The sequence below is a fragment of the Rattus norvegicus genome, chromosome 8 (genome assembly GCF_021556685.1).
Source record: "Rattus norvegicus strain SHRSP/BbbUtx chromosome 8, alternate assembly SHRSP_T2T, whole genome shotgun sequence".
In the NCBI taxonomy this organism is placed as follows: Eukaryota; Metazoa; Chordata; class Mammalia; order Rodentia; family Muridae; genus Rattus; species Rattus norvegicus.
In genome coordinates, this window is record NC_141541.1 from 61,497,910 (window position 1) to 61,508,532 (window position 10,623).

Genomic DNA, 10,623 nt, shown 5'->3' on the forward strand with positions numbered 1-10,623 from the left:
AGAAAATTGCATTACAGTCTTGTAAAAGTCATGTTATCATTTAAACATAGTCAAGATTCATGTCATACTAGCCAGGCACACTCCTTTAATCCTAGCAGCTGAGGGGCAGAGACAGACAGATCTGAGTTTGAGGCCAGCCTGGTCTACAGAGTGAGTTCCAGGACAGCCAGGGCTACACAGAGAAACCCTGTCTTGAAAAAATCAAAGTGGAAAAAAAATTAATGTTATATTTATAATAACAAAATATGAGTCTCAGAAGGGGATTTTAATGACAGCTAATTGTTATAAAACTACAAAATCATATACAAAAACTAATTCACCGGGGGTTGGGGATTTAGCTCAGTGGTAGAGCGCTTGCCTAGCAAGCACAAGGCCCTGGGTTCAGTCCCCAGCTCCGAAAAACAAAACAAAACAAAACAAAACTAATTCACCTTCTCCTTTAGTTTTAGATGACTTGGACAGCAAGCTGGCTGAGGAACAATCTACAGGCTCAATGAATGCCAGAATTCCATTCAACTACGGGTCAAGAACACAGTTCAAGCTGTCTCACAGGACCAGGCAAGATCATGGCACAGGAAGGCATCAAAACTACCATAGCGAAACTTCCAATATGTCTATCTATGACATCCTAAGACCTGGGACCCCTAGAGAAGGCTTTAAAACCTTTTCTCCTAGGACCAAGACAATTTATGATATGTATAGGACCAGGGAGCCCAGGGTCTTGAAGGAAGACTTCACACTAAAGAATGCATTTGGTAGCGCATCTCTGTGCTTCGACAGCCGGCAGAGATCAGCGTCACCTGTCACAGGGCGTTTTACTGCAAGGAGTTTACACTTCCCAGCCAACACTCAGAACAAGACTAGTTTTACGCCAGTGAGACACCAGCAAAGCCCCAAAAGGACTCCTTTATCATCCATCATATGGAATAGGCCAGATGCTTCTAGACACGGGCAGGATCAGGAAGAGTCCCTGGGGATACCAGCACCCATGGACATTGACCCTGCTGAGCAATATGTCTCTCCTAGGTACTTTCAGGAAAATAGGAGGTATGAGGTGTGCCATTCACAGAACGCCTACCAAAGCTACCCTTTTAATGTCCCCGTGGATAACGCAATGAGTCCTGACGCATTGGAGAACTCAGAGAATATGCCATTCTACCGTCAGAACAACCTGTTTGCAAGGTCTTTCTTTAGCAGTACCTTCAGACAGAGTAGAGAACAGAGATTTGGACAGAATTCTTTTTGGAGCCGACAGGAAGAACATTCTTCCTGGTCTGACTTTCCCCAGAGCAGGAAGCCATTCCCTTGTTCTGACAAGGACTTTGAGATGATTTCTGTTGACGCAAACAGGGTGCCATCTGTTTACAGCCATGGTGTCCCTTCTCAGCACTGGAGGCCACGTTCTCCCGGCTGTGGAACATACGTTTTCAGAGGTCAAGAAGATGCACATTGCTGGCGATCTGAGTTTCGAACATGCCCACTGGAGAACATGGACACCTCACATGTTAATGAGAACCAGTTTCCACCCCATTTGGTCACACCGGATGGGTTTTCTGTAGCTGACTCAAGCTGCCCCGTCCAGTCGTCTGGGCTGGACTCTCAGCAGGGTTACTTCCCTGTTGAAGAGGCTGCAGATGAGGACCCTCGTTTGTTTGGCAAGACTCAGAATCCAGTTTCTTCATTCAGAACTCCCTTCCCCCTGAGTCCCGATGACAGAAGGGAGTCTCGGAGTTCCAGCTTCCAGAATTCCACAGCTACTTTGCAGAAAATAATCCCCAATAAACCAGATTCGCTTCCAATGAGAAACTGTGTAGACGTTCCTGTGGCTTGTAGCCATTCTGCTGAATCACTGTCTCATACTGAAACCCAGCCCAACGTCCCAGTCACAGAAACGCACAGTGAGAAAGACATGGATGTGTCTATTTCAGAGGATGAACAGCTGAACAAGATGGGACAGAAGAACAGGCCAACTGGGTTACCCCAATCTGTTTCACGGACAGTGATCTCTAATGACGTACCTGATTTCCAAAATGCCCCCTCCCAGGACTCAACCCCAAACGACAGGTATGGTTTTAATGCACCTGCCACAGAACATTCCAGAAGATCACCCAGGCTCTTTTCCAGGAAAGGTACTTCCCAAGTTCATACAACACAAAGAGATCAAAGCGATGAACTGAGCAAAAGTAAATGTTTTTCTGGGGGCAGGAGACTTGACTCAGCAGCTTCCCTGCCTTTCATCCAAGAAAGTGGAACATCTCTTCCCAGCCCAAATCAAGGTTGTCACCAGAAAACCGGAGGTGATGAAGACAGTTCAAGCACCATTAAAAATAGCCATTGGTGCTTTGAACCCATCACTAACCAAAATTCACAGCCTCCAGAGGAGACTATTTTAGATCTTGGACGACAGCAAGGTCCTTCCACTCATTCCACTGATGGCAGCAAGCTGGCCGCTGGGCACAGCGTCTCACGAGATCCCTTGCATGTGTCATCAGATGCACCCCAAGATTCTTTCCTTAATGCTCTTCTGGTGCCTTCCACTGCAGTGTTCTCCAGGAGCCTTTCAGACCAGGATTCAGGTCAAGAACAAAGAGAAGAAAAAGCTACCAAAAGCCAAAATAATCAGCTGGCTGTCAATCCTACGGACAACCAAGAGAGTCACGATGGCCCTGCACTTCTGCATGATGCTGTTCACTGCCACCCGTACTCTCCCCTCAGGAGCGGGAGGGGGAAGGGAAGAGTAAGGCGCCGTGTATCCTGCATTGAGAAGTTAACCAAGACAGAGAGTAGAGAGGCACCCACAAGAGAAGGCAGTGGCTGTGCTGAGGACCAAAGCGGCAGCAAATCTCCTGAGCTCAACACAGTCTACTGCACCCTGCCAAGAAAACCTGCCAGCTTTCTCCTACACAGCGGACAGCGGGAAAGTAAGGCTGCTTCCGTTAGGAATGGGCCACTTCCCTTCCAAATAAAGAATAAGGCGGATGTTCCCACTGAAGAGAGCACATCTGACAAACCCCGTCCTCCTGAGTCAGCGAGTGATGCTGCAAATTCAGTCATGGGGACACCCAAAGCCACCAAGAGGATGACAGATATGAAAGCCATTAGATCGGCCTCCGTTAGGAAAGGACCACTCCCTTTCCTCATCCAGAGGGCGGTATCATGTCCTTCGGGGGAACCATGTACCTTGGCTGAAAAGTCCCCAGTCCTGGACATGGATGCTTCTGTAATACCCAGGCCTGGAGGGAGAATCTTTAACTCTCTGGAAGATGACTCATCATTTAGAGAGAGCGCTTTCTTCGAAAAGGAACTCGTTCAAGAACACACGGGGAAGAACAGTGAGCCTCCAGCCCCCAGAATGAGCTCGTTTACCGTTTTAGACAAAAACTCTGAACCTTTTTGTGCTGTTGGATCAGGAAGGGGGAGTGGGAGGGCGTTGCACAAGTTTAAGACAACTAGCGTGTTTTCTGTCTCTGGCAATGAAGAGAACATAAAGTGTCTTGAGGTGGTTTCGATATATTATACTCTACCCAGGAAACCTAGCAAAAAGTTCTGCAGCCTCCTTCAGCAGTATGCACAGGGTGCCGGTTCCCTTAGCGATGCTTTTCAGGAAGAGACTAAAGGGTCTCCTAATGCTGTAGAAATCGGTGAGCTGAATTGTCCTACACAGAGGCTCTCAGGAACACCTCCACCACAAGACCTAAAGATGCAGGTTGACAGCCCTGAGAGTGAGACTGTCTCCCAGTTGACAGACAGGGAGGCTTCCAAATCTACGTTAGAGGAAATGGCTTCTGTGGAACCGGATGTTTCTCTTCATAGAAAAGAGCCTAAAATCGAAGCGATTTCCCCAAGAAATGTATCTAAGACAACTGTAGATGATTCGCTAAACAGGGGAAAAAGAGGGAAGGAACTGGTAAGACAAATCCTACAGACCCCATCACTGCTTCAGGAAAAAGATGCTGGAGAAGAAAAGACCAAGAGTCATCAACAGCCTTCGAAAGGAGGAAGCAGTGACCCCTCTGGTCTCCCATCCCACTCAGAAGGTAATGTTGAAAATTCCCAAACTAGAAGAGATTCAGGAACGTGTGCCCGTGGCTTGACCACTATCTCAACAGGAAATGGATGGTATGCTTGGAGAGATCACGTGGCTGCAGCTGTAGGTGACCGTTCTAGTAGGTCACAGCCTAGGGAAACCAGTGGGACAACTGGGTCAGACTGCCAAAACCTGACCGACAAAATGCTCTCTGACTCAGAGAGCCAAGCCTTTGCTCTAAGGCCAGCATTGCATAAGCAGCAGCTTGCTGAAGAGGCTCAGACTGGGGGAGCAGGTCTGCAGTCGGAACCCAGGCAGGCAGAAAGTCAGGAAATGAATACAGCAGAGATGAGGAAGGTTGAAGATGGAGAACAAATGTTGTCACGGGATCAAACTTTACTTCCTGGAGGAAATCTTAAAAATAAAACCAACACGGATGACCTAGAGACAGGAGACAGATACTCAGGTAAACACAGATTGGCAGCCATATCTAAAACAAGCAAAAAGATCCCAGCTAAGGATTTAAGTTCTAGAAAACATGTAGCTACGATCTTCTCCCGAAGTGAAAGAGGATCTGGCTTTAGGAGGTTATCTCTTTGTAGACCAGAGGGCAACCCACTGTCCCCTGAACCTACTGTAAAACCCTCAGAGCCCACAGACAAAAGCAGCGTGAGGACCGTGGACAAATCTGAGAGCCTTCTCCAGGCGGCCACAGTATCCAGCCCTGGACCTCCTGGTCAGTCCCGCAGTCAAAAGTCTGCTAACATTTTGCAACCGCATCTGAATGGGTCACACGGTGTCTTAGAAACACCCCCAAAGAGCGAGGACTCTAAAGCACAGATTGCAGGAGAATTGGTAGCCCCAGCCAGCCCCTCGGGGAAAAGCTCTGGCCTTCAGCAGAGGTTAAGTCCTCCTTCCCCCCTAGAGGCTACACAGAAACCTACAGTGAGCTCCCACTGTCAGCTGTTGCGGCACACGAGTGCCCCATCCCCAGACTCAGAACCCGAGCCACACCTCTACAGGTCAAAGAGTTTAAGAAACTTCAACGTGCAAAGGGACCTGTTGTGTACAAGCCCTCCTCCCAAAGCCAGGGGACGCCACTTCTCTGAAAACACTTCCATTGACAATGCCCTGAGCCAACTGTCCCTCGAAGATGGCTCCTTCCCCAACAGCGGGTACAGTCGAAGATTCAAATCTTTTTCTGAGCTTCCTGCCTCTTACGAAAGTGAAAGTTGGTCTTCATATAACAATCAGACACGAGGTCCCAAGTCCACCTCATCCATTTCCAGGCCGATTGACTATGGAATTTTTGGGAAAGAGCAGCAGTTGGCTTTCTTGGAGAATGTCAAGCGCTCACTCACACAGGGAAGATTATGGAAGCCAAGTTTCCTCAAGAACCCTGGCTTCCTCAAGGATGAGGTTCTTAATGCTGCACAGTCAGAGCTGCTAAATTCTCCTGAAGGTCAGGCTCCGGAGGACGGCTTATTGCCAAGTGAACCACTTAATATCTACAGGGATGACCCAGTGGACCCACTGGACTCAGACTGGGACACAGACACCACCACAGATGATGAGTACTACCTGGATGAAAATGATAAAGAGTCAGAACTATGAGACTTTTGTGAGAAACTGCACAATATAACCCTTTCACGTTTTGCTTTTTACCAAAACCTTACCGTGGAAATTAGTCCAATAATTATAGACAGGTCAAAGAGATCTGGTTTGGGTAGTGTCCGAATCTTTTCTGTTCCATTTGTTTTCCCTTCTGAATTCTAAGAACAGTGCTCACTGTTCTTGAAGGGTTTTGTGTGTGTGTTTTTACTGCTATGTTTTTCCTGGTGTGTTTGAACTTTGCCTTCCTTGTCTCTTCCCCCAGCCTTATCTCTAAGCCACTTTCCAATGTTAGCACAATTGTCCTCATCATAACTTCTCTTACCTCTAATAGTTTGGGGACGTGTTCGACCTTGTAAACTTGTTCATTACCCAGCACAGATGCAAAACTGAATTTCCTCTCTCTGTCCACAGCCTGAATTGAAGATATGAAAATATGACATAGGGAAGGCAATAGTGGGGTAAAATGCTGTCACTGTGTGTGCATATGTTTATGCAGTGTCTACAGAGGCTAGAAGAGGACATTAGAGCCCCTGGAATGGGAGGAGCATATGGTTGTTAGAGGTCACATGGGCGCTGGGAGCCACAGCTGGGTGTCCTCTGCGGGAGCTGCAAGTGCTCTTAGCCACCGAGTTCTCTCCAGCCATAAGACACACGGGCATCCCTGTTATGCCCTATTGTGTGGGCATCCTTGCACTTCTGTAGTGGACACATTTGAGGACACGTTAGGTTATAAATGAAGGGTGAGTCCTATTAGTGCCTACAGGGATTTCTCTGAGACAGTTTGTGGTGACTGGCTGAATTTTTAAGGGCTAAGTTTTCACGCTTAATGCTTGGGTGAACCCCAGATGACACGAGCAGTGTGGCTTGGCCACAGAGACATGGCTGACAGATGGAAACAAGCAGACAGTTCTTTATCGGGCCAGCGTTATTGCTGCTCTCTCCACACTGACTTTTCCCATCTCCCCCAACCCCCGCCTGTGCATTTCTCATTTCCTTATTTATAGCCCAGCCTTGGGCTTTGTAAACTTTTCTCACATAATTTATTTATAGCCCAGGCTCTATAGTTTAGGGATTTTTACATGATGTCAGATATATACATATATAAAATAGGTATGCAAATAATTCACTGATAACTCAAATTTATTTTAAAAGTTTTCTGGCTTACACACAAATTTACCATTTGTTTAAGGTAAAAACAGACATACACCAATGAGTTAGTTATATCCGTTTGTCTAACACAGTCTAAGGACATACTCAGGTTACCCACACACTGGGAAATAAAGGAGACTTTTAAAAGCCTTTGTTGTCTGTAATTGCATTCCTATATGAGCAGAAATCTTCGCGTGCACAGTAAAAACAGTACAGTTCATAACAGAAGATCAGATCTCGTCCTGCCCCTTCCTCTTCCTCTTGTCCTGCACTCTTTCCTCTTCTTCCTCCTCCTGCCAGCACAAGGTGCATGCTGGGTGTTTGAGTCAAGGCTGCAGTGAGGTCATATCATGCACATGGGTAAACACAGCCAGGCTTCATTAAGTATTTAATTTAGGATTGATTTTTTTGTTTGGTACACATTCAGAGACCTTTTATTGTTGTTTGTTTGTTTTTTTTCTCAACCCTACATTAATTCTGTGAAGAGCCACTGTTTACAATGGTTTGGGCTAAGACTTTCTTGGTGGGGAATTCAGTGGGAACCTTGGATGAGTCCTTAAAATTCCAGTCAGATGTGATGGAACCGCTTGGCTTCTCTGTTGATCCACCCGTCAAACCCTCAGGCACATTTAACTCTGCCCTCCGAATGTACCATAAATCACTTGTGATACCCATTGCTACCTGGCTTCCTGCCTCTTTAGTTGCTACGTAGAGTATCTGGGGGCTTTCTCGCCTTGTAATTCAAGGCGAAAGTCTATGGATGAGGGTGGTCTAGACCTGCAGGCAGCATGGGATGCCTGATCTCAGCACAGGACTGGATTTTGTCTTGTTTTACAGGTGTTTCTGACGTGCTTTTACTTCCCACTGTTCATCCAGAGAAACTAAAGCTGAGGGCAGCTATTGGCAAATGTATAGAGATTTGGCACTAACACAAACACAAGGAAGATCAATCTGTTATTACTGCCCTCATAATTGTTGTCTGGCCCAGGCTAGTTTTACATTGGTCCCATAAAACTCAAAACTAGTGAAGGTGAGGTCACTCACAGGGAAACCTTTCCTTAAACCTGTCCACTCTAACTCTGAGCTCCAGACAAAGCTCAAAACGATGCCTAATAGAACCTTAAACTGTTTTGAGCGGATCCAAACTTGAATAGGAAGGAGTAAAATTCAACTTCTTGCCTAATGGTGTGTGTTTGTACAGATAATGGTGTGTGTTTGTACATATGCCTTTCCTCTGTTGCTATTTGATTATTTAAGTAAAACTCTCATGTATTACGACTTTTTGTGTGTAATTTTAATATATTCAGAAATATTTAACATCAAGATCTTTGTTGGTTTTTAGGCAACCACCATGAGACACTATCTCAATAAATATTTTGAGCCTACAGGAGTCTAGAAAAGGTGACCAGAAGTTAGCTTGCTTTTCAACAAGGGGAGGCTGAGAAAGGGAAGTCAGAGTAAGAAAGGACGAATGCTCTCAGGGCTGAGGCTCTCTGTGCCAGAATCTCCTGTCCATAGTGAAAGCTGCCCTCAGCCACTGCTTGTCTGCACTGTGTCAGGACTGCCTGCTTGTCAGGCTGAGGGATCGGGAAAGCAGGAATTTCACCAAAATAGAATAGCACCTCTACTGTGTTACAGTTTTACGAAGCACTTCGTTGAAGAAGTATAGAGAATTTCTTTGTGTTGTATGTAATGTGTAAAGTGCTGCTTTCTGATGCACATAGTCATGGTAACTTCATTTAATATTATATATTTTCTCAAATATATAATCACTATTAAACTTTCTTGTAAATGGAGTAAAACGCTAACTAATCAATACGAATAAGTGCCTAGGAAATTATTAGCTTGCTTAAACATCAGGATAACACGACTGTATACATTGTGTTGTTAACTCTGTTTAAAATGGAGTTTAATAAGATTATTTTACTCTGTAGATGCTCACTTCTGAATGGTTTACTCTTACTTCATTAATACATTGATCTCAACAAAACACTAATTGCTACTAACATGAATTTGGTTAAGGACAAGCTCAGTAGAGAAAACTATTTTGTATAGGAAATAAAGATGAGTCACAAGGGTGCTAAAAGAAGCCTCTCGGGGTGTGGAAAAGATGAGATTCAAATGGAAATTCATGTCTCTGCTAAAACGTGTCCCCGCATTGGATGCCGGTATGTTCAAACAGGCCTCGGTGCTTGGAGTTTACTGTATAGTGGAGCTATAGAATGTCCTATCTAAATGTACAGTATAAATATGTAAATATTTTACTTTGCAAGTTTGTATTACTACTTAAAGGTTTTTTTTGTGTGTGACTGATAATTCTATTCCGAAACAATAAAGCCACAATAAGCACTTTGTCAAAACTGTCAAATAACCCTTTTATGGTTTCCTCAGATCTGTTCCCAAGGTGTGGAATACGGAATAGACAGTGAAATATTAAGACAATACTTTTGTGGAAGTAAAGAACGTAAACAGATGCACTGTATCCTTTGTTGGTTTTTCCTGGGTTTGTGCTTCTGAAGACAGAACCCACATGGTAGGCAACTCTATCGATAGACAAGTCACAGACTCAACTCCAGGATACCGTTAGCCCTCCATTTACCACCCTCAGATTATTTTAAAAATCTTTGTGTGTATAAGTGTTTTGCCTGTTTGTGCACCACGTACATGCCTAGTATCCACAGAGGCCAGAAGAGGGCATCAGATCTTGAAGGACTGGAGTTACAGATGGTTGTGAGCCACCATGTGGTTGCTGGCAATAAAACCTGGGTCCTCTGGAAGAGCAGCCAGTGCTCTTAACCACTGAGCCATCTCTCCAGCCCCTTCAAAGATGATTTTTTTTTAAAGTATGAAATTTCCCAGGAAAATTACAAAGCTAGTAAGGGGAAATGTGCCCGATCTTTCTGACAGCTATTCAAAACAAAAGGGGCGGCTTGGAGACATCAGAGTGCCTGGCCTAACATGGCTTCCTGGAGGTTCTCAGGTATAGCAAAGAGGTGGCAGTGGGCTTGAATTGGGGACCAGCTCATTCAGTAGCACCAAGGATTATTCTTTGCGGCTTGAGACATTCACTTAACGGCCCTTCTAATTACTGTTCACTGGGTGACTGGTTGCAGTCTTAGAAGTCAATTGCTTAATCCCCCACCCCCACCCAATAGGTGTCATTTCAAGTGTTATAGACTTTCTTAGGCCGTCTTTCACTATTACCTAGAGCCAGATAACTCTCGGTTCACTTCTCTGTGAGAAGAAAATTTAAGTTCAATTTTGCCAGAGTGTGAATAAAACATGTTCTACACAGGTTTTGTGTGTGTGTGTGTGTGTGTGTGTGTGTGTGTGTGTGTGTGTGTGTGTTGGTATTTATTTATTTATAAATGCTAACTGGAGCAGAGCAGGCATTCCATCAAAGCATGCAAGCGACTCCAGGAGACAAATCAGTGGGCACTGCTGCCCTGTAGTTTACAAGGGACTTGTCCCCGGTTCTGAAGAGTGCCGTCTCTAACTTCAGTGGTGGACGCCAGGTTAACCGGAGACCCCAGCACTGTGGCGTGCACACAGGCATCCGGTGTTTTCTTCCTCCTGGCCTCTATCCTAACCTGTGGGTGGTAATTGGGTTGGTGACCTGGGCCCAAGCTCAAAAAGAAGCCCAATTAAATAAAGCCTGGGACCTGGTTCTGATATGCTCTGGGTTGAGACTTACTGGGAAGGGGCAGAAACCCTCCGTCTGTTCTACAGGATGAGTTCTTCCCGATTTCTCATCCTGGGAAGAACAAATATTTCCTAAAATTTCAATGCTATGCGGATGAAAAGAAGAAAAAATAATTAGCAAGAGTGAACAA

The 10,623-nt window shown here is 45.3% G+C and overlaps 1 protein-coding gene across 2 annotated transcripts in view; it reads left to right on the forward strand.

The window, feature by feature from the left end:
* The window catches only part of Exph5 (exophilin 5), a 76,663-nt gene extending 67,400 nt beyond the window's left edge, over positions 1 to 9,263 (forward strand). The window contains 1 exon segment of one of the 2 annotated variants that reach the window (NM_001427285.1): positions 444 to 9,158. In NM_001427285.1, coding sequence (NP_001414214.1) covers positions 444 to 5,641 — 5,198 coding nt within the window. In that variant the 3' untranslated portion in view covers positions 5,642 to 9,158. 2 annotated transcript variants of the gene reach the window in all.
* The last annotated feature ends 1,360 nt before the right edge of the window (positions 9,264 to 10,623 follow it).